The sequence below is a fragment of the Xenopus tropicalis genome, chromosome 5 (genome assembly GCF_000004195.4).
Source record: "Xenopus tropicalis strain Nigerian chromosome 5, UCB_Xtro_10.0, whole genome shotgun sequence".
Lineage (NCBI taxonomy): Eukaryota > Metazoa > Chordata > Amphibia > Anura > Pipidae > Xenopus > Xenopus tropicalis.
The window spans coordinates 159,900,472-159,925,270 of NC_030681.2; the positions used below are offsets into that span (position 1 = coordinate 159,900,472).

General features: G+C 47.2%; 1 protein-coding gene across 2 annotated transcripts; it reads left to right on the plus strand.

The window, feature by feature from the left end:
- The first annotated feature begins 2,307 nt into the window (after positions 1 to 2,307).
- scara3 (scavenger receptor class A member 3) lies at positions 2,308 to 22,935 on the plus strand. 2 transcript variants are annotated; one of them, XM_031901890.1, is made up of 6 exons: positions 2,308 to 2,861; positions 8,313 to 8,369; positions 9,610 to 9,729; positions 13,187 to 13,285; positions 14,368 to 15,411; positions 22,287 to 22,933. In XM_031901890.1, the coding sequence occupies exons 1-6, from the start codon at positions 2,855 to 2,857 to the stop codon at positions 22,733 to 22,735; spliced, it is 1,776 nt and encodes a 591-aa protein (XP_031757750.1). In that variant the 5' UTR covers positions 2,308 to 2,854; the 3' UTR covers positions 22,736 to 22,933. The 2 variants fall into 2 exon arrangements, with proteins under 2 accessions (XP_031757750.1, XP_002938223.2); XM_002938177.4 differs by having other exon boundaries at positions 2,309 to 2,861; positions 8,295 to 8,369; positions 22,287 to 22,935.
- Positions 22,936 to 24,799: the final 1,864 nt, after the last annotated feature.

Here is a 24,799-nt window from a genome sequence, read left to right on the forward strand (position 1 = left end):
TGTCTCCATCTTGCCCTACTGTCTCCATCTTGTCCTACTGTCTCCATCTTGCCCTGATACCCTATATCATTCAGCTACTGCAGCTATTGCAAGAAGCCTATGAACCAATGATGGAATCTGGCCATCCTCCATGTGTCCACACCAACCATGGCCAATTCCCCTAACCAACCATCCATGGCCATATTCACTCAACTACCCAACCATGGCCTATACTTCCTCAAATACCCAACCATGGCCTATACTTCCTCAACCAACCAACCATGGCCTATACTTCCTCAACCAACCAACCATGACCTATACTTCCTCAACCAACCGACCATGGCCTATATTTCCTCAACTACCCAAACATGGCCTATACTTCCTCAGCAAACCAACCATGGCCTATACCTCCTCAACCAACCATGGCCTATACTTCCTCAACTAACCATGGCCTATACTTCCTCAACCAACCAACCATGGACTATACTTCCTCAACCAACCAACCATGGCCTATACTTCCTCAAATACCCAACCATGGCCTATACTTCCTCAATCAACCAACCATGGCCTATACTTCCTCAACCAACCAACCATGACCTATACTTCCTCAACCAACCGACCATGGCCTATATTTCCTCAACTACCCAAACATGGCCTATACTTCCTCAGCCAACCAACCATGGCCTATACCTCCTCAACCAACCATGGCCTATACTTCCTCAACTAACCATGGCCTATACTTCCTCAACCAACCATGGCCTATACTTCCTCAACCAACCAACCATGGACTATACTTCCTCAACCAACCAACCATGACCTATCCTTCCTCAACCAACCAACCATGGCCTATACTTCCTCAACTACCCAATCATGGTCTATACTTCCTTAGCCAACCAACCATGGCCTATACTTCCTCAACTACCCAATCATGGCCTATACTTCCTCAGCCAACCAACCATGGCCTATACTTCCTCAACTACCCAATCATGGTCTATACTTCCTCAACCAACCATGGCCTATACTTCCTCAACTACCCAAACATTGTCTATACTTCCTCAACCAACCAACTATGGCCTATACTTCCTCAACTACCCAATCATGGCCTATACTTTCTTAGCCAACCAACCATGGCCTATACTTCCTTAGCCAATCAAACATGGCCTATACTTCCTTAGCCAACCAACTATGGCCTATACTTCCTCAACTACCCAATCATGGTTTATACTTCCTTAGCCAACCAACCATGGCCTATACTTCCTCAACTACCCAATCATGGTCTATACTTCCTCAACCAACCAACCATGGCCTATATTTCCTCAACTTCCCAAACATGTCCTATACTTCCTCAACCAACCAACCATGGTCTATACTTCCTCAACTACCCAATCATGGTCTATACTTCCTCAACCAACCAACCATGGCCTATACTTCCTCAACCAACCAACCAACCATGGTCTATACTTCCTCAACCAACCAACCATGGTCTATACTTCCTCAACCAACCATCCATGGGGATGGTAGGTACAGCCCCCCTCAGTAGGTACAGCGCCTCTCAGTAGGTACAGCCCCCCTCAGTAGGTACAGCCCCCCTCAGTGGGTACAGCCCCCCTCAGTAGGTATGGCCCCTCTCAGTAGGTACAGCCCCCCTCAGTAGGTACCATGGTCTATACTTCCTCAACCAACCATCCATGGGGATGGTAGGTACGGCCCCCCTCAGTAGGTACGGCCCCCCTCAGTAGGTACAGCCCCCCTCACTAGGTACAGCCCCCCTCACTAGGTACCCCTAAGTGGATAACTGACTCCTAGAGGATATCTAATTGCTATAGATATTCTATGGGAACTTGCTGCACTTTTATAAAGAATAGATGTAGGGACCAAAGAATATCATTGTTCATAGTGGATATTGCAGGTATTTGCCCCGCCAGTCTGCCATTGGGGCAATATATAATACATATTAATTTATATTTTGCCCCTAGAAAAGATCCTACAGGTATTTAATATGCTTTGGAGAGAGGCTGTGGGGTAAAGAAATGGTTAATACTTCATGAAACACCTTTGAACCTTTAATGTTCAGAACATGACCAGCTCCTTCACTGTTTCTGCTCCACTGTTGCTGAACTGCAATTCCCAGAATGCACTGCTGAGCCCCTAGTGATGTAGCACAGTAAGTACAGTAGAGCTGGCAGTTAGGCCAATGGGCTGGAAGCCTCTACAAGATCAACTGCCACCTAATAAAGTTGAGCATTTATTGACTCCTTCTCCTCTGCAATAAATATCCCTCTCTCCTGCACTCCCACCCGACTCCCCGCGCTCTTCCACCTCCTTCTCTGCAGTCAGAACCCAAACTCTCTGTCAGCTCTGGGCTCTCACATTTGTTTGCTATTAATGTTGACTGGATGGGAGGGGAGTTTCTCTCGCAGCGAACACTTGACTGTGTCATATTTCTGCTCCGGCTGCGGTGGAACATGTCCAAAGCCCATGGAGAGGCTTCAGCAGGAACATTCCTGGATTGTGTAGAAGCATAGAAAGCACCGTCGTTGTTCTTTTGTTCCGACAGAACCAGAGAAGTGCTCCCAGGATCCCCTCCAGTCATAAGTGTCTCTGCAGTTGGATCATCCAGACAAAGAGCCTGGAGATGCCCATGAAGAGAGGAAGCCTTCTTCTGATGGACAAGTCAATGTAGCCACCTGGACCCGGTATCATTAGCTCTGGGTCTCCACCAACCCAAACAAAAGGAACAAAACCACGCCCAGAAAACATAAGGACTTCCCTTCCACCTAAAAAACCCAAAATCCAGGATTTTAACATCAATGTTCTAAGTTCTGTCAACTTGTTTCTTCACTTGGGTCCATTCAAAGGTCAACACAAGTCAACAATGAAAGGTAAGTCATTATCACTGACCCGGTGCATTGTGGTCCTTAGGGAATGTAGGCTGAACAGAGTGTCAGCTCTTTAGACTACAGACTTCCTTCCTCTTTTATTTGTTATTGTATCTGGTATCTCTGTTTGGCTTTTGGTCTATATTATATCATCTAGAGCGTCAGCCTTGGTGGCACAGTCCAGAAGTATTGGCAGCAACGTGTGTATGTAGTGCTATAGGGGTTACCTGCCCCGTGTGTTATTCCTCCCGCTCTACAGGCACCTGTTTCAGCACCAAATGGATGTTGCGCTGAAAGGAACATCACAGGGACTCGAGGCGCTAAACCCCACCCACAGGGTCTTACGCCTAGTTGCCCCCACCGCAACCTATGTCAGATGTAAAGATCAATCATAGGGTTATTCTCTAACTAAGCTCCTCATAATCAGTATAATCTGAGTACCCTCGGGGGTACAGAGAAGGGCAATTAAGTAAATAAAGGGAATGGGCTCAGTTATGGGGAAAGGCTGGCCCAGTTGGGATTGGTTACACTGGGGGGGGAAGGGGCAGTTAAGGGGGGGTCACTATATATAAATATATAAGGGGGGGCAGTAATGAAATAGAGAAAGTACAGGGAAGAGCGACTAAGCTGATAAAGGGAATGGGCTCAGTTATGGGGAAAGGCTGGCCCAGTTGGGATTGGTTACACTGGGGAAGGGGCAGTTAAGGGGGGGTCACTATATATAAATATATAAGGGGGGGCAGTAATGAAATAGAGAAAGTACAGGGAAGAGCGACTAAGCTGATAAAGGGAATGGGCTCAGTTATGGGGAAAGGCTGGCCCAGTTGGGATTGGTTACACTGGGGGGGGAAGGGGCAGTTAAGGGGGGGTCACTATATATAAATATATAAGGGGGGGCAGTAATGAAATAGAGAAAGTACAGGGAAGAGTGACTAAGCTGATAAAGGGAATGGGCTCAGTTATGGGGAAAGGCTGGCCCAGTTGGGATTGGTTACACTGGGGGGGGAAGGGGCAGTTAAGGGGGGGGCACTATATATAAATATATAAGGGGGGGCAGTAATGAAATAGAGAAAGTACAGGGAAGAGCGACTAAGCTGATAAAGGGAATGGGCTCAGTTATGGGGAAAGGCTGGTCCAGTTGGGATTGGTTACACTGAGGGGGGGGGGGGGCAGTTAAGGGGGGTCACTATATATAAGGGGGGGGCAGTAATGAAATAGAGAAAGTACAGGGAAGAGCGACTAAGCTGATAAAGGGAATGGGCTCAGTTATGGGGAAAGGCTGGCCCAGTTGGGATTGGTTACACTGGGGGGGGCAGTTAAGGGGGGGTCACTATATATAAATATATAAGGGGGGGGGCAGTAATGAAATAGAGAAAGTACAGGGAAGAGCGACTAAGCTGATAAAGGGAATGGGCTCAGTTATGGGGAAAGGCTGGCCCAGTTGGGATTGGTTACACTGGGGGGGGGGGGGGCAGTTAGGGGGGGGGGTCACTATATATAAATATATAAGGGGGGGCAGTAATGAAACAGAGAAAGGCTGGCCTAGTTGGGATTGGTTACAACCAATCAGTGATTTATTAGGCAGCTGCAGCTAGAACAATGAAAGCAAACATCTGATTGGTTGCCATGGGTTACTGCCCAGATGCTAATTTGCCCAGTATGTATAAAGGATCGTTGTACAAGTAGGTTCAAGAATCCAACAAACATCTCATCAGACACAGGGTTGGGCCGTGCTGTTTGGGGGGGGGGGGCACCCCTAGGGACCCCTAATAAAAAAAAAACAAAAATAAAATATTTTACCCCTTCTGGACCTGCCCCCATGTAGGCAAATAGCTGCCCAGTGGGGCAGGAAATGTTTGTTTTCTACCCAAAAGTATCAAACGACGGATTTGTGGCAACAGGAGAACATGTGACTCCGAAAATACGTTCCGTTTTGTTTCTCTTGGCTCCAACCCCAACCTGCTCTCACTGTGTGTTATACAGGGATAATGTACCCCCTACTGTAAATGATAAGGATATTAGCAGTCACTGAGGGGTTCTGTGCCCCCCATATAAAGGCACAAGGCTGCAGGCTGAGTTATACAGGGAACTCTGAGTATCACTCATGTATTATAAGGGATAATGTACCCCCTACTGTAAATGATAAGGATATTAGCAGTCACTGAGGGGTTCTGTGCCCCCCATATAAAGGCACAAGGCTGCAGGCTGAGTTATACAGGGAACTCTGAGTATCACTCATGTATTATAAGGGATAATGTACCCCCTACTGTAAATGATAAGGATATTAGCAGTCACTGAGGGGTTCTGTGCCCCCCATATAAAGGCACAAGGCTGCAGGCTGAGTTATACAGGGAACTCTGAGTATCACTCATGTATTATAAGGGATAATGTACCCCCTACTGTAAATGATAAGGATATTAGCAGTCACTGAGGGGTTCTGTGCCCATATAAAGGCACAAGGCTGCAGGCTGAGTTATACAGGGAACTCTGAGTATCACTCATGTATTATAAGGGATAATGTACCCCCTACTGTAAATGATAAGGATATTAGCAGTCACTGAGGGGCTCTGTGCCCCCCATATAAAGGCACAAGGCTGCAGGCTGAGTTATACAGGGAACTCTGAGTATCACTCATGTATTATAAGGGATAATGTACCCCCTACTGTAAATGATAAGGATATTAATATTCAGGGAATTACAGATACTGGGATTAGCCAGCCGCCCAAACACAGCGGTTCCTGTACCAATAACAGAAGGCACCTTTCTATTGGGCGCAGGAATAAATAACCCGGGGGATATTATTGGCTACAAGGGCAGAATGTGCGGCCGGAGCCGGTTCCTATTTGCCCCACACATCAAAGCCTGGAGGTTCCGCGCGGCGCTGCCCAGGGAAACAGTCTCTGACCAAAGGAAAATGTCACTTCATCAGATTCCCGAGGAGCCAAAAACAAACAGGGAGCTGTTCCTGGGGCGGGGGCCGCGGGGGCCGCGGGGGGCAGAGACGGGACAAATAATCACGAGCCGAGTTCTGTTTACTTCTCTCCTCAAACTTTTGGAAAACATTCTCTGAAGCTCCAAATACCCTTCCCTTATTCTACCGAGGCCTCTCCATCAGCCGGGGAAACCCCTTCCTATGCTGATGGTGAGATCCCCTTTCCTCCCCACCCCCAATGAATTACTCATTCCCCCTCTCTTGGTAGGGAATCCCATAACCTGACTGCCCTTACAGTAAGGAACCCCTTCCTATGCTGATGGTGAGATCCCCTTTCCTCCCCACCCCCAATGTATCACTCATTCCCCCTCTCTTGGTAGGGAACCCCATAACCTGACTGCCCTTACAGTAAGGAACCCCTTCCTATGCTGATGGTGAGATCCCCTTTCCTCCCCCCACCCCCAATGAATCACTCATTCCCCCTCTCTAGGTAGGGAACCCCATAACCTGACTGCCCTTACAGTAAGGAACCCCTTCCTATGCTGATGGTGAGATCCCCTTTCCTCCCCACCCCCAATGTATCACTCATTCCCCCTCTCTGGGTAGGGAACCCCATAACCTGACTGCCCTTACAGTAAGGAACCCCTTCCTATGCTGATGGTGAGATCCCCTTTCCTCCCCACCCCCAATGAATCACTCATTCCCCCTCTCTGGGTAGGGAACCCCATAACCTGACTGCCCTTACAGTAAGGAACCCCTTCCTATGCTGATGGTGAGATCCCCTTTCCTCCCCACCCCCAATGTATCACTCATTCCCCCTCTCTTGGTAGGGAACCCCATAACCTGACTGCCCTTACAGTAAGGAACCCCTTCCTATGCTGATGGTGAGATCCCCTTTCCTCCCCACCCCCAATGAATCACTCATTCCTCCTCTCTAGGTAGGGAACCCCATAACCTGACTGCCCTTACAGTAAGGAACCCCTTCCTATGCTGATGGTGAGATCCCCTTTCCTCCCCACCCCCAATGTATCACTCATTCCCCCTCTCTGGGTAGGGAACCCCATAACCTGACTGCCCTTACAGTAAGGAACCCCTTCCTATGCTGATGGTGAGATCCCCTTTCCTCCCCACCCCCAATGAATCACTCATTCCCCCTCTCTTGGTAGGGAACCCCATAACCTGACTGCCCTTACAGTAAGGAACCCCTTCCTATGCTGATGGTGAGATCCCCTTTCCTCCCCACCCCCAATGAATCACTCATTCCTCCTCTCTAGGTAGGGAACCCCATAACCTGACTGCCCTTACAGTAAGGAACCCCTTCCTATGCTGATGGTGAGATCCCCTTTCCTCCCCACCCCCAATGTATCACTCATTCCCCCTCTCTAGGTAGGGAACCCCATAACCTGACTGCCCTTACAGTAAGGAACCCCTTCCTATGCTGATGGTGAGATCTCCTTATAGATGGTACCTTATATCCAACTTGACTTTGCCATCAGGAATCGGACATGTTCTTCAGAATGGAGTCTAGTCTACTGGCCCACACTCTGTTTCAGGTAGCCCACTGCAGTTGGGGTGCCCCTACATGTATTATAGGCACACATAGACTATCAGGCACCACCATAAGAGCCTTCATGCACCTTTAAGACATTTAGGAGAACCCCAACTGCAGCTTTCAAGGTGTTACCTCCATTTCTTCATTGGTTACAACCATTTTGCTGGAGAACATGGAGAACATTGATCCTTTGAAGGTCTCATTTGGATAAATTCCCTTCTGTTGTCGCCTAAGGAAGCTAAAAACATTGAGCGGGTTCCATAAACCAAAATAACCGGTCCCTTTCCCAGCGCCGAGCTTGAGATGGATCTGGGCCGGTTCCAGATTCAGCCCTCGCTGAGCTCATTCAGTGGTTTGTTCCATACGCCACCCAGCGAGTTCCTCTCCCCGTCTGTTTCTGGGAGATGAGATCCGTGGTTACTACGAGGGGAAATGCAGTTTCTCTCTAACGAGCCCAAACGTAATGGGGATTTAATGTGTTGTTCTTGGGGGACACGACGAGCCAGAACATGGATCCAGGAGAATTAATCTTCCCTGAGTTGGAACCTCTTGCTGTTGTTTGAATGGGAAACATAAAAACCGTGAGATGAGAGGGGCGAGAGCGGCGATACTCCCCCCCCCCGGGGCCGCCATTTAGGCCTCACAATGGAGCTTTGGCCTGGAACCCACTCATGATTTATGAGCCCAGTGTATGTTTATTACTCAGGTTCCAGAGCGGAAACAAGACGAGCCATAAGGTCTCTTAGTGCTGCAGATATTTTATATAATGCCCATAGGAAATAGACAGTCAGCATCTCTCTAACCTTAATGAGACTGCCTTCTTACATCCAAGCCCCTAATTTCCAAGTCGTCTGCCCCCAACGCCATATTTATTTGCAACAGATGCAGATCTCTTTGTTCTCTACCTAAATGCCCCTATAACTCTTTAACTCTATACCATAAAAAAGGGCAGATTTATTTTGTCTTTCAGACGAGGAGCTTCTCCCAGAGGACGATGAGATGCCGTCATTCAGTCAGAGACAAAATGGTAAGAGCACAACTGGCTTTGGGTGGTACCAGTAGAACTAATTCACTTGGCTCTACTTTCCAGCTTTAATGGACCCACTTGGCACCTCCCTGTTGGGTTGGGGTAGGATGAGGTAGAGAATTGGCCATTCTTGGCTCCTACTGAACCAAAACAAGGTGCACACTGGATAAAACATGGCGCATCCCACTCATTCTATCTAAATCTAGTAATTCTAGCTGTGATTCTAGCTCTAACTGTTTATGGACCCTCTTCAAAACTTTATATGGCACCAGTGACCATGTAGAACATCAGACATCTTCTTGGAAAAAAATTGGTATTTATTGGTCTTTCTCATGACTTTTTGGGTCTGGCTCTTGGTTTTTATCTCTGACATTGCTGTGCCCTAGTGCAAAGGAGAAGGTTCCTAGTGCAGAGAATGCTCCTATGAGCAGGAGAAGGAACCAAGTTGCCCAGGAATAAGAAGGAGAAGGGAGCCAAGAATAATAACTCCATCTGCCTAGGGGGCTGCGCTATAGTATATGAGAATCTGAAAGGTGGGCATTTTGAGATTGGGCTTTTTATGCCCTTTAACTTATGTAAAAGATCACCTAAAGTGCTGTATAGACTGTATGGGCCCCAAATGAGTAACGGTGAGGCTGATTGATGGGCACCATGGCCGTTCCTATATCTAAATCTAGGGATTATAACTGTTTGAACTGTTTATGGACCCTCTTATGGCTGCTAAAGTCATCCTACATTGTCCACCTGAAGGTCCTCTGACTTGATGTGGCCTTCAAAACTTTATATGGCACCTTCTTCTTGGAAAAAAATGGTATTTATTGGTTTATTTGTCTATGTTTCTCATGACTTTTTGGGTCTGGCTCTTGGTTTTTATCTCTGACATTGCTGTGCCCTAGTGCAAAGGAGAAGGTGCCCTAGTGCAAAGGAGAAGGTTCCTAGTGCAGAGAATGCTCCTATGAGCAGGAGAAGGAACCAAGTTGCCCAGGAATAAGAAGGGAGCCAGGAATAATAACTCCATCTGCCTGGGGGGCTGCTCTATAGGAGAATCTGAAAGGTGGACTTTATATGCCCTTTAACTTATGGAGAAGATCAGCTTAAGTGCTGTATAGACTGTATGGGCCCCAGATGAGTAACGATGAGGCTGATTGGTGGGCACCATGGCCGTTCCTACAGTTGCTTTTGCATTTAAGCAGAAAATTCTCTCCCCACTGAGAATGTTTTTCTTCTTCCAAAATGTCAGGCCGAGCGCGGACCAACTGCGCCAGATGTCAGCGGAACCTCTCCCTACAGACTTCAGTCAGGGTTTTATATGTTTTCCTCGTGGTTCTCATCATCGCCGTCGTGATTCTTGCGACATTAGGTAAGTGGCCATAAACGCACCACCTGCTTGTGTTTCCCTGTAACCGGGCCCGGGGTTGGGCAACGGCATAAACATGTCCCTATAGTCATGCTGGTTAGTCTTTAGCTGCTAGTTAGTTAGTTTGTCTATAGGCAGGTGAATATCCCATATACAGGTAGGGGACCCCTTATCCAGAATGCTTGGGACCTGTAGTTTTCTGCATAAGGGTTCTTTCTGTAATTTGGATCTTGGGACCTGGGGATTTCTGGATAAGGGTTCTTTCTGTAATTTGGATCTTGAGACCTGGGTATTTCTGGATAAGAGGTCTTTCTGTAATTTGGATCTTGGGACCTGGGGATTTCTGGATAAGGGTTCTTTCCATAATTTGGATCTTGAGACCTGGGCATTTCTGGATAAGAGGTCTTTCTGTAATTTGGATCTTGAGACCTGGGGATTCTGGATAAGGGTTCTTTCTGTAATTTGGATCTTGAGACCTGGGCATTTCTGGATAAGAGGTCTTTCTGTAATTTGGATCTTGGGGCCTGGGGATTTCTGGATAAGAGGTCTTTCTGTAATTTGGATCTTGGGACCTGGGGATTCTGGATAAGGGTTCTTTCTGTAATTTGGATCTTGAGACCTGGGGATTCTGGATAAGGGGTCTTTCTGTAATTTGGATCTTGGGACCTGGGGATTTCTGCATAAGGGGTCTTTCCGTAATTTGGATCTTGAGACCTGGGCATTTCTGGATAAGGGTTCTTTCTGTAATTTGGATCTTGAGACCTGGGGATTTCTGGATAAGGGGTCTTTCTGTAATTTGGATCTTGGGACCTGGGGATTTCTGGATAAGGGTTCTTTCCGTAATTTGGATCTTGGGACCTGGGGATTTCTGTATAAGGGTTCTTTCTGTAATTTGGATCTTGGGACCTGGGGTTTTCTGGATAAGGGTTCTTTGAATAATTTGAATCTTGGAACCTGGGGTTTTCTGGATAAGGGGTCTTTCCATAATTTGGATCTTGAGACCTGCGGATTTCTTTATAAAGGTTCTTTCCGTAATTTGGATCTTGGGCCTGGGGATTTCTGGATAAGGGGTCTTTCCATAACTTGGATCTTGAGACCTGCGGATTTCTTTATAAAGGTTCTTTCCGTAATTTGGATCTTGGGCCTGGGGATTTCTGGATAAGGGGTATTTCCATAATTTGGATCTTGAGACCTGCGGATTTCTTTATAAAGGTTCTTTCTGTAATTTGGAACTTGGGACCTGGGGATTTCTGGATAAGAGGTCTTTCCATAATTTGGATCTTGGGACCTGGGATTTCTTTATAAAGGTTTTTTTCTGTAATTTGGAACTTGGGACCTGGGGATTTCTGGATAAGAGGTCTTTCCATAATTTGGATCTTGGGACCTGGGATTTCTTTATAAAGGTTTTTTCTGTAATTTGGAACTTGGGACCTGGGGATTTCTGGATAAGAGGTCTTTCCATAATTTGGATCTTGGGACCTGGGATTTCTTTATAAAGGTTTTTTCTGTAATTTGGATCTTGGGCCTGGGGATTTCTGGATAAGGGGTCTTTCTGTAATTTGGATCTTGGGACCTGGGATTTTTATTCAGGCTGCCTGTTTTGTTTGTAAATATAAATACTCGGAGCCCAATGGATGGATCTTTATTCAGGGGGGGCATTAGGGGACAGTGTATATTACAAGTTCTCCCCGTACAGCTGATATTACTGCAGAGTTTGTTTACCAAGACAGTTGGACCAGACCCTGCTATTACAAACACACTCAGTATAATTATCTGTAATTACTGGGAACTCATGAGTCTGAACCTGCGGTGCGGGAGGGCAGATATCTGAGCTGGAACGTAGCGCTTTGTGGGCGTCTGACCCTCTCATGAACCAGTGGATCTCCCAGATGTGCCATAGGCTGCAAATGTGCTGAGTGTCCTGGCACCGGTGCCACCCAGTCTGTATTCCCGTGCCCAGTTATTAACCACTTAGGGCACACAGATATAGGGTTGTGGGTAACAGAGAGTGGGTTCTGCACCCTATAGGGGTGGGATGTGAGTGTTCCATTGCACCCATGCTACCCAGAGTATGGTACAGGGGGTACAGTACCCTCCAGAGCCCTCAGAATGGATCTACCCTACCTACCCTTACCCCCCTCACCTTTATACTCCCTCCTTTAGCATCTCCTGGAACATATATTCCGCGGGATCTCCTGGAACATATATTCCGTGGGATCTCCTGGAACATATATTCCGTGGGATCTCCTGGAACATATATTCCGTGGGATCTCCTGGAACATATAATCCGTGGGATCTCCTGGAACATATAATCCGTGGGATCTCCTGGAACATATAATCCGTGGGATCTCCTGGAACATATAATCCGTGGGATCTCCTGGAACATATATTCCGTGGGATCTCCTGGAACATATATTCCGTGGAATCTCCTGGAACATATATTCCGTGGGATCTCCTGGAACATATAATCCGTGGGATCTCCTGGAACATATAATCCGTGGGATCTCCTGGAACATATATTCCGTGGGATCTCCTGGAACATATAATCCGTGGGATCTCCTGGAACATATATTCCGTGGGATCTCCTGGAACATATAATCCGTGGGATCTCCTGGAACATATAATCCATGGGATCTCCTGGAACATATATTCCGTGGGATCTCCTGGAACATATATTCCGTGGAATCTCCTGGAACATATATTCCGTGGGATCTCCTGGAACATATAATCCGTGGGATCTCCTGGAACATATAATCCGTGGGATCTCCTGGAACATATATTCCGTGGGATCTCCTGGAACATATAATGCATGGGATCTCCTGGAACATATAATCCGTGGGATCTCCTGGAACATATAATCCGTGGGATCTCCTGGAACATATAATCCGTGGGATCTCCTGGAACATATAATCCGTGGGATCTCCTGGAACATATATTCCGTGGGATCTCCTGGAACATATAATCCGTGGGATCTCCTGGAACATATATTCCGTCGAATCTCCTGGAACATATATTCCGTGGGATCTCCTGGAACATATAATCCGTGGGATCTCCTGGAACATATAATCCGTGGGATCTCCTGGAACATATAATCCGTGGGATCTCCTGGAACATATATTTCGTGGGATCTCCTGGAACATATATTCCGTGGGATCTCCTGGAACATATATTCCGTGGGATCTCCTGGAACATATAATCCGTGGGATCTCCTGGAACATATAATCCGTGGGATCTCCTGGAACATATAATCCGTGGGATCTCCTGGAACATATAATCCGTGGGATCTCCTGGAACATATAATCCGTGGGATCTCCTGGAACATATAATCTGTGGGATCTCCTGGAACATATAATCCGTGGGATCTCCTGGAACATATATTCCAAGCATTTCTCTCAGTCCCATTCACAGATCCATAGATAAAATCATAGATATATTTCCAATCCCTGTATGTGCCCCACAGTGTTTCGGCGAGTGGATACCTTGTACGATGACTTTGCCGCGTCCCAGTCCTTCTATGAGAAGAAGATGGTGTCGGTTCAGGCAAACCTTCAAGATCTTGGTAAGTGCCAACTATACCGTCACGAGGCTGAAGGGCAACAGTGGGGGCAAAGAGTCATTTGGGTACGATGAGTGAATCTGTCCCGTTTCTCTTCACCAAAAAATTGTTGAAAAATGTGTGAAATGCAGCTACCATGCAACTCGGCAGTTTGAGGGCATAACTAGGCGTGACCGGGACCTTCCCAAGGCCAAAAAAACACTTGAAAAAAATTCTCAAGTTTATTTATTTACTCTCAGACAGGTGCTACCCAGGGTACTAACCCTTTCTGGTGGAGCTTCTGGATGCTCCACTAATTACCCTAATCCTACTTGCACTCTTAAGGCACCATACACGGGCAGATTTTATCATACAATTTGGCTTATCTGCCCATGTATGGGCACCAATAATAGACCTACCCGAAATTGGCCTAAAATTGGCCACATCCTGATTGGGCAGGTTTGATTTTCCATCAGATTGGGGACTGCATCGGCTCATTGATGCCCGTTGATTTATTTTGATCATTTGGCCCTGGGGCCAACCAAAGTAGCCTGATATTGCCCACCTTGGATGGTCACATCAGGAGAAGATCCACTCGTTTGGCAACCTCATAAACGAGGTGTAGGCCCACCTTTAGAAGGAGCTACCATAGAAGCTAGTCCTAGCACTCTTGACAGTTGTCTTCTTCTACTGTGACCTCCTACCCTTCCATTTTATGGTGTAAGGAACCCACCAGAAAGCCATGTCTAAAAGAACGCTCACAGCTTTCCCCAGGGCATTTCTAACCAATAAATGGGGACATCCTCCTCTCTCCAGTCAGGGAAAACCCCTAAACCACCACCTGTAATCTCTTATGAGAGCGGCTGGTTATCTTCATGGGTTGATCACTGAGATGTTTGAAGGACTTTACCATCAAGGTGTCCCTATGTGTTAAGTGTGTGACCAACTTAGGAAGAGCTTGAGTCAGCTTGTAGCCAATCAGAGCATTAGAATGTACCCAGGGCCAAACCACCATGTCATATTCTGTAGCCAATAAAAGCAATGGAACATTTACATTTCAATGTTAATAGGTTTGGCTCGTAAAATAATCCCTTTTCTCTTTTCAGACATTAAATCAGTGGGCAATTGTTCCTTCTGCCACGATGCCAGCCAACTGGGGGAAGAAATCAGTAGACTCCGCATGGAGCTGGAGGGGATCCAGAAGATGTTGTTGCAACAGGAGTTGGTTTTGGACCAGACATCGCAAAGCCACCAAATGCTCTTGTCTGCCAATGGTGAGCTGGACAGTCAAATCATGAGTAGCAATTTCACCCTGAGGCAAATTAATCAAACCCTGGGGCTTTTCCTGGCCCAAGTGAAAGGGTGGCAGACATCAGCGGCAGAGCTGGATACCTCTGTCAAAAACCTGGTCCAGGAAAGGTACGACATTGGTTCTGCCGTCCAATCAATTAACTTCACGGTGAGCCAAACGTCAGAGTGGGTACAGGTCATACAGAGAAAGACAGACGAGGAGACCCTCACTTTGCAGAAGATCGTATCTGACTGGCAGAACTACAGTAAGGTTTTTGGTGCATTCAAGGCAACATCGGGCAAAACCATCGACTTGGTCAGAAACATTCAGAGCAGCATCGGCTCGACGGTGCAACGTATTAGCCTCAACACAGAAGTCATGCACGATCTTGTTCTACAAGTCATGGGGCTTCAGCTGCAGCTGGACAACATCACTTCCATCTTGGACGACCATGACGAGAACATGCAGGACCTTCAATATCACACCAAGTACACCCAGAACCGAACGGCTGAACGATTCGAGAGCCTGGAGGGTCGAATGTTTTCCCACGAAACGGAAATCAGCACCATATTTAACAATATCAACGCTACGGACAACCATGTTCATAGCATGTTAAAGTACCTGGATGACGTTCGACTGTCTTGCACCCATGGCTTTAACTCCCATGCCGAGGAATTATATTACCTGAACAAGACGATGGCACTCATGCAGGGCACCACTGATTTGCTGAGGGAGAGGTTTGGCTTGATGAATGCACGATTAGAGTTCGATATGCGGAATTTGTCCATGATTATGGAGGAGATGAAAGTGGTGGACGTCAAGCATGAAGAAATGCTGCAGAAGGTCACCATTGTCCAAGGTAAGATGACTACAAAGGGTTCAGAAATATTCCATAGGGATGTACAAATTAACAGTAGGGAGACAGGCACACAAGGTGGAGAGGGCTTGGTCTTTTAAGGATGACTAAGTGATTGCAGTAGGGTGTACCCAACATTGATTGATGTTGGGTGCAAGTCACGCAATGGCCACGTCCATCTGATGATTCAGTATTGATATAAGAAATTTGTCCATGATTATGGAGGAGATGAAAGTGGTGGACATCAAGCGTGAAAAAATTCTGCAAGGTCACCATTGTCCAAGGTAAGATAACTACAAAGTGTTCAGAATGTGCAGACATATTCCATGGGGATGTACAAACTAAGAGTAGGGAGATAGGCACACAAGGTGGAGAGGGCTTGGTCTTCTAAGGATGACTAAGTGATTGCAGTAGGGTGCACCCAACATCAAGTGATTGGTGTTGGGTGCAAGTCACACAATGGCAACAGCCAATCATTCAGTATCAATATGAGAAATTTGTCCATGATTATGGAGGAGATGAAAGTGATGGAAAGGTCACCATTGTCCAAGGTAAAATGACTACAAAGAGTTCAAAATATGCAGATATATTCCATGGGGATGTACAAACTAAGAGTAGGGAGACAGGCACACAAGGTGAAGAGGGCTTGGTCTTCAAAGTGATTGCAGTAGGGTGCACCCAACATCAAGTGATTCATGTTGGGTGCAAGTCACACAATGGCCACATCCATCCGATCATTCAGTATCGATATGAGAAATTTGCCCATGATTATGGAGGAGATGAAAGTGGTGAACATCAAGCATAAAAAAGGTCATGACTGTCCAAGGTAAGATGACTACAAAGTGTTCAGAATGTGCAGACATATTCCATGGGGCTGTACAAACTAAGAGTAGGGAGACAAGCACAAAAGGTGGAGAGGGCTTGGTCTTCTAAGGATGACTAAGTGATTGCAGTAGGGTGCACCCAACATCAAGTGATTGATGTTGGGTGCAAGTCACACAATGGCCACATCCATCCTATCATTCAGTATCGATATGAGAAATTTGTCCATGATTATGGAGGAGATGAAAGTGGTGGACGTCAAGCATGAAAAAATACTGCAAAAGTTCCCCACTGTCCAAGGTAAGATGGCTACAAAGTGTTCAGAATGTGCAGGCACAAAAGGTGGAGAGGGCTTGGTCTTCTAAGGATGCAGTAGGGTCTGAGACTCCGAGAGCTGAATGTTGGGCAGAGGCTCCAGGTGCTGAGATACTGTAGAAGCACCAACCCATGTGGTAGGGCCACGGGCGCCACGCTCTAGTTTAAGAGATTAAATTTATTCAGGAAAATAACATTTACTTGCAACTTAAAGTTAAATAAATATTACAACATTGCCACATGTTGGCAGCCCCCAAACAGACTCTCTCCGGCTCCCACGGGCAGGAATACAGGAAGGATTACTGTACATCTCAAGTGGGATTAGTAGTACTTTGTTCAAAAAATGAAAACCATCTGACCTGAAATATATGTCAAATGAAACCCTTATGTGCAAATAATATGTCAATTGGAACCATACAGATCCCACGTGAAAGCCCGATGGCTGGAGAGAGGAGAGTAGATCTGTAAGACAGCTCCCGTCAACATCTATTTACTAAACTAATTCTGTAGAGATCCCCACCCACCCACATCTCCCACAAAGCTCTGACTCCCCTTTATTACCCATGGGCACCTCTGATATAGTCCCTTCTTGCCTGTAAAACCGTGTAAGGAGACCATGGTGCCTAGTGCCTTCAAAAACAGCAAGGAAAGCATGGAGTGGAATATAGAGGGTGCCTGGGGGTCTAAAGGGGCCTCCACCACAGATATTTTTTAATACCTTGATGTCATATAGCCGTTTGTTAAAGAATGCTTTGCCTGAAATGACCCTACTTGGGAGTGGGGGGGCAGTCGCCCATATGGGCATAGGACATCTGTTATGTAGGATTGGCCAATACTGTAGAACTAACCTTAGTACTGACATTCACGGTAGGTTTGATGTATTTTTGATTTCCTTATATCTCCACTCGTGTCTGGGTCAGAACTCTTTCTTCAAGTCTTTTGAGAAGATATAACCTTGGTGGTGCTGTCTACTTCAAGGTTCAATGTATAGCGCTAATTTAGTGTATAAGGCAAGAACACTCGGCCTGTAAGGTGGGCAATAATGAGTAGCTCCCATGGAAAGTACAGACAGCAAGGGGGTACTAAGGAACAGGCAAGATCCTTCAATGGCAAATGGGGTTAAGGTTGGGTCAGCTGGTCCAAATGACAAGGATAAAGGTTAAAAGTAAGAGATAATAAGAGCAAAAAGGGAGCAGAACTATGAGCAATATACATTTGGGTGGGAATGGGCAGGGAGATACCCTTACAATCCAGCACATATAATACTAATAAGACATGATATTGAGTTACAGAGCTTTGCGGAGCCATTAAAATACAAGACAAGTCCTAGAACAAGGTTTATGGTGTAGTCCACACTGGAGAACATGGTTTAGGACAAGGCAAGAGAATATCCACTGGCCCCTAGGGTTGTATCCTGGGTTTGGGGTATGACTTGCTCCCCCACAAGGGGCTTTGTTCTACCAGACATTATTGTACAGCTGCTCAGCTGTTGACCTCGTCAGTTGGGTGAGAGCAATAAACAGGGACGCCGATGTGATCATGTGAGAAGCGCTAATGGGCACCAGCTTTCCTTTCAAATTCTTTGAGCTGAATGTGCAGGGCTTGAGCTTCCCAGTAAGAAGAGTTTGGGATGAAAGCGTGCCAAGATCCCACACGGGAGCACATGGCTTGTATTAAACACGCACAGTTTGTACACGCATGGTGCTACATTCCTCTCAACAGCCCAGAAGGAATACACGTTGCCCTCAGTACCCTTAGCAGAAGATCCCATTAAGCTTGGAACCATATAGACAGGGCCCAGAAGGAATACATGTTGCCCTCAGTGTCCTTAGAAGAAGATCCCATTAAGGTTGGAACCATATAGACAGGGCCCAAAAGGAATACATGTTGCCCTCAGTGTCCTTAGAAGAAGATGTTGAGCTTCAGTAACAATGAGGCAAGAGGAGGAACCCCTTAATGAGTGTAGGAGAAAGGGAATGGCAGGGGAGGGTGGGCCAATTGCTCAATATATTGCCACCATGGGAAGAGGAAGAGTCCATGATGAAAGTTGGGGGCAAATTTGGTGGAAAGATGTTCATCACCAGGATAAGAGGGGAAGCTGGAAGCTTCAAAAAAATACACAGTTTAGGGGATTTGTGTATAAAAAATCTGCCACAAGGGGCAGTGTTATAGACAGGACTGCCTTGCACCAAACAGCCTGCACTCTAAACCTACAGGGCTCTGTTACAGACTCCACCCTTCTGCCATAAAGCGTATCCCTGGGAGAGACAGGGGGCAGAGGGGCAATGCCGGGGCTGGCAGTACCATAAAGCATATCCCTGGGAGAGGCAGGGGGCAGAGGGGCAATGCCGGGGCTGGCAGTACCATAAAGCGTATCCCTGGGAGAGGCAGGGGGCAGAGGGAGCAATGCCGGGGCTGGCAGTACCATAAAGCATATCCCTGGGAGAGACAGGGGGCAGAGGGGCAATGCCGGAGCTGGCAGTACCATAAAGCGTATCCCTGGGAGAGGCAGGGGGCAGAGGGGCAATGCCGGGGCTGGCAGTACCATAAAGCGTATCCCTGGGAGAGGCAGGGGGCAGAGGGGCAATGCCGGGGCTGGCAGTACCATAAAGCGTATCCCTGGGAGAGGCAGGGGGCAGAGGGGCAATGCCGGAGCTGGCAGTACCATAAAGCGTATCCCTGGGAGAGGCAGGGGGCAGAGGGGCAATGCCGGGGCTGGCAGTACCATAAAGCGTATCCCTGGGAGAGACAGGGGGCAGAGGGGCAATGCCGGGGCTGGCAGTACCATAAAGCGTATCCCTGGGAGAGGCAGGGGGCAGAGGGGCAATGCCGGGGCTGGCAGTACCATAAAGCGTATCCCTGGGAGAGGCAGGGGGCAGAGGGAGCAATGCCGGGGCTGGCAGTACCATAAAGCATATCCCTGGGAGAGACAGGGGGCAGAGGGGCAATGCCGGAGCTGGCAGTACCATAAAGCGTATCCCTGGGAGAGGCAGGGGGCAGAGGGGCAATGCCGGGGCTGGCAGTACCATAAAGCATATCCCTGGGAGAGACAGGGGGCAGAGGGGCAATGCCGGAGCTGGCAGTACCATAAAGCGTATCCCTGGGAGAGACAGGGGGCAGAGGGGCAATGCCGGAGCTGGCAGTACCATAAAGCGTATCCCTGGGAGAGGCAGGGGGCAGAGGGGCAATGCCGGAGCTGGCAGTACCATAAAGCGTATCCCTGGGAGAGGCAGGGGGCAGAGGGTCAATGCCGGAGCTGGCAGTACCATAAAGCGTATCCCTGGGAGAGACAGGGGGCAGAGGGGCAATGCCGGGGCTGGCAGTACCATAAAGCGTATCCCTGGGAGAGGCAGGGGGCAGAGGGGCAATGCCGGAGCTGGCAGTACCATAAAGCGTATCCCTGGGAGAGGCAGGGGGCAGAGGGGCAATGCCGGGGCTGGCAGTACTATAAAGCGTATCCCTGGGAGAGGCAGGGGGCAGAGGGGCAATGCCGGGGCTGGCAGTACCATAAAGCGTATCCCTGGGAGAGGCAGGGGGCAGAGGGGCAATGCCGGGGCTGGCAGTACCATAAAGCGTATCCCTGGGAGAGGCTGCGGTCACTTCATTAAGCCCAGATTTCCCTGTATCGGCACTTTTGCCCGGGAGGAGATACAAAGAACACAGACAGCTCTGCTGAGCAGGGGAAACTATGGGCCCGTGAATCCTCCCTCATCCTGTCCTTAGTAACTGCCCGATTGCCCTGGCAACCAGACCGCTCCTCTCCAGGGTGAGACCAATCTGTAGCCAATCAGAGAATAAGGATATTTATAGGGTGAAACCAACCTGTAGCCAATCAGAGAATAAGAATATTTATAGGGTTAGACCAATCTGTAGCCAATCAGAGAATAAGGATATTTATAGGGCTAGACCAATCTGTAGCCAATCAGAGAATAAGGATATTTATAGGGTTAGACCAACCTGTAGCCAATCAGAGAATAAGAATATTTATAGGGTTAGACCAATCTGTAGCCAATCAGAGAATAAGGATATTTATAGGGCTAGACCAATCTGTAGCCAATCAGGGAATAAGGATATTTATAGGGTTAGACCAACCTGTAGCCAATCAGAGAATAAGAATATTTATAGGGCTAGACCAATCTGTAGCCAATCAGAGAATAAGGATATTTATAGGGTGAAACCAACCTGTAGCCAATCAGAGAATAAGAATATTTATAGGGTGAGACCAATCTGTAGCCAATCAGAGAATAAGAATATTTATAGGGTGAGACCAATCTGTAGCCAATCAGAGAATAAGAATATTTATAGGGTGAGACCAATCTGTAGCCAATCAGAGAATAAGAATATTTATAGGGTGAGACCAACCTGTAGCCAATCAGAGAATAAGAATATTTATAGGGTTAGACCAACCTGTAGCCAATCAGAGAATAAGAATATTTATAGGGCCAGACCAACCTGTAGCCAATCAGAGAATAAGAATATTTATAGGGCCAGACCAACCTGTAGCCAATCAGAGAATAAGAATATTTATAGGGCTAGACCAACCTGTAGCCAATCAGAGAATAAGGATATTTATAGGGTTAGACCAACCTGTAGCCAATCAGAGAATAAGGATATTTATAGGGTGAGACCAACCTGTAGCCAATCAGAGAAATAGAACATTCACAGTAAGCAGAAAATAGACTCATCTCTATGATCCAATATTTCAGGTATGAGTTGCCTATGACCCCAGGGCACCTCTACCCCAACCTTCAGCCAGACTCACTTTAGTGGGGGTTCAAATCCCCCCTGGACATTGGAAAGTACAAATATCATTATACAAGCCCCCTGCATCTATAACTTTGATTGTTGCCTTGATAGAGTCCAACTATGATGCAATAGAGGAGAGGCCAAGGCCTGAGAGAAACACTTGGCTCAGAGACATGATGTGCTTGTGTATATGTAACCCAAGGCTAATGACAAGGCTTGCTATTGGCTCCCACAGAGGGCCTAATGGGGACGCTGGGATCTGCCCCTTGGGATGGAGCTACTGGTGGGACACGTTCCCTGAAACCCTGACCTCATCAGAAGGCAACAAGGCCTGGAAATGAACCGGGGACCTGTTTGCCAAATCCCATCACAACATGTTCAGTTCATTTAGAGCCGGAGGCTGCGATGTGGGAGGAAATGGTCTCTGGGTGATGCCATTAACTGTTTGTTCCAACCGAAAACACAAGCTCAGTCTATTTAGAGAAATGAGTGAAATATTATTTTCCCCAGAACATTCATTTCAAAAACAGGAAATTTTGGGTGGAGGGATGTGGCTTAGGAACCAGCGGCCTCAAATAGCAGAGTCCTGGGGGGCAGAAGGGGCTAAATCATGTCCAGGCATTGTGACATCAGCAGATGTTTCCATGATGTCATTGCCCTGTTTGTTTGGGCTCAACTGGTTTTCCAGTCAAGTCAATTGGTTGAGAGTTGGCATGAACAAAAGGTGCCCTAGGAGGGGCCAAAGATGTTCATGAAGTTCTGCCAAATGAACGTACTATGGCCCCCCATGTCACCCATCTGAATAACACATTGTTACCCCCCAAACCAATGGGCTTTATTGTTACCCCCAAACCAATGGGCTTTACTCTTTATTTACTCTACAGATTATTATCCTTACACAATCGTTCCCATTTTACTTTGATAGACCCAATGCCACACACAGGTTCTTACACAACTTATTAATTTCATGGTTTTGTTTGTTTTTCTCCTAATAGGGGCTCCTGGTCTTCCTGGGCCAAGAGGAAGTAAAGGAGACACAGGAAGCAAAGGTCCCTTGGGTCCCAGAGGGGCAAAAGGTGATCCAGGGGAACTAGGACCTCAAGGGCCACAAGGAACAAGAGGAATAGCTGGTGATATTGGACCTCAAGGAGAAAAAGGACCATTTGGAATAAAGGGGACATCTGGGATTAAAGGTGAAAAAGGCAGCATGGGCCTTCCAGGTCCTAAAGGTCAAAAAGGAACAAAAGGTGATGTTGGGCCTCCAGGGCCTGGTGGACCCCCAGGTGGAATAGGACCCCCAGGGCTTCAGGGAAAACCTGGCCTCCAAGGATTGAATGGCTTTACTGGTGAAGATGGACCAAAAGGTCCCAAAGGGGAAACTGGTTTCCCGGGGCCTCCTGGCTTGCCAGGTCCACGAGGATTACCTGGACCTCAGGTTATTTGAAGAGCGAATGTAACTAGTCAGGGACCGGTTCTCAGCTTCGGGACAAGACTGTTGAATAGCTGATTTGAATGTATCAATTCTCCATCCCACATACATTAGAAATGATAGAGCTCCAACAAGTTGGCCACCTACTAAGTGGTCTCCATTCCAAACCTCCGCGTATATGTCTTTCTCTGCCTAGTAAATCATAACTTACTATATGCACTGAAGTCTTTATTGCTTGGAAATTTCCTCAGTGCTTGTATCTATGTGCCTAGTCAATTGGGCTCATATGGGTACTGGCTAAGGTCCATTCATGGACTTGGAGTCATTGCTGTTCTTACTGGACATCCTACCAGCAGACACTACATGGGTGAACCTGACAACCCTTTTTCACGACCAGGTTTAGAGGTAGAAGGCAAAATCTCCCCTAGTGCCATCATGGAGGTTTGTGTTATTTACCCACAATGCCGTTTGTCCCTACCTTCAACTAAGCTGCCACCATTAGGTGGAAATTTTTGCACCCCTGGTATAAATATATCCTACTCTCCTACTGTCTCCATCTTCTCCTACTGTCTCCATCTTGCCCTACTGTCTCCATCTTGTCCTACTGTTTCCATTTTGCCGTTCTGTCTCCATCTTACCCTACTGTCTCCATCTTGTCCTACGGTCTCCATCTTATCCTACTGTTGGCATCTTACCTTATTGTCTCCATCTTATCCTACTGTCTCCATCTTGTCCTACTGTTGTCATTTTACCTTATTGTCTCCATCTTATCCTACTATCTCCATCTTGTCCTACTGTCTCCATCTTGTCCTACTGTCTCCATCTTGCCCTACTGTCTCCATCTTGTCCTACTGTTTCCATTTTGCCGTTCTGTCTCCATCTTACCCTACTGTCTCCATCTTGTCCTACGGTCTCCATCTTATCCTACTGTTGGCATCTTACCTTATTGTCTCCATCTTATCCTACTGTCTCCATCTTGTCCTACTGTTGTCATTTTACCTTATTGTCTCCATCTTATCCTACTATCTCCATCTTGTCCTACTGTCTCCATCTTGTCCTACTGTCTCCATCTTGCCCTACTGTCTCCATCTTGTCCTACTGTCTCCATCTTGCCCTACTGTCTCCATCTTGTCCTACTGTCACCATCTTGCCTTCCTCTCTCCATCTTGTCCTACTGTCACCATCTTGCCTTCCTCTCTCCATCTTGTCCTACTGTCTCCATCTTGTCCTACTGTCTCCATCTTGTCCTACTGTCTCCATCTTGCCCTACTGTATCCATCTTGCCCTACTGTCTCCATCTTGCCTTCCTCTCTCCATCTTGTCCTACTGTCTCCATCTTGTCCTACTGTCTCCATCATGTCCTACTGTCTCCATCTTGCCCTACTGTCTCCATCTTGCCCTACTGTCTCCATCTTGCCCTACTGTATCCATCTTGCCCTACTGTCACCATCTTGCCTTCCTCTCTCCATCTTGTCCTACTGTCTCCATCTTGTCCTACTGTCTCCATCATGTCCTACTGTCTCCATCTTGACCTACTGTATCCATCTTGCCCTACTGTCTCCATCTTGCCCTACTGTCTCCATCTTGCCCTACTGTATCCATCTTGCCCTACTGTCACCATCTTGCCTTCCTCTCTCCATCTTGTCCTACTGTCTCCATCTTGTCCTACTGTCTCCATCATGTCCAACTGTCTCCATCTTGCCCTACTGTCTCCATCTTGTCCTACTGTCTCCATCTTGCCTTCCTCTCTCCATCTTGTCCTACTGTCTCCATCTTGCCTTCCTCTCTCCATCTTGTCCTACTGTCTCCATCTTGCCTTCCTCTCTCCATCTTGTCCTACTGTCTCCATCTTGCCTTCCTCTCTCCATCTTGTCATACTTTTATCACCTTGTCCTACTGTCTCCATCATGTCCAACTGTCTCCATCTTGCCCTACTGTCTCCATCTTGTCCTACTGTCTCCATCTTGCCTTCCTCTCTCCATCTTGTCATACTTTTATCACCTTGTCCTACTGTCTCCATCTTGCCCTTTTGCACCCCTGGTATAATGCAGAGAATGCGGGGTTACAACTCTGTAAATA

Excerpts from the sequence above, each read along its gene's own strand:
- scara3 (XM_002938177.4), top strand. Across the intron at positions 9,730-13,186 it reads CGTGATTCTTGCGACATTAG|TGTTTCGGCGAGTGGATACC; the intron begins GTAAGTGGCCAT and ends TGTGCCCCACAG. Across the intron at positions 15,412-22,286 it reads GAAGGTCACCATTGTCCAAG|GGGCTCCTGGTCTTCCTGGG; the intron begins GTAAGATGACTA and ends TTCTCCTAATAG.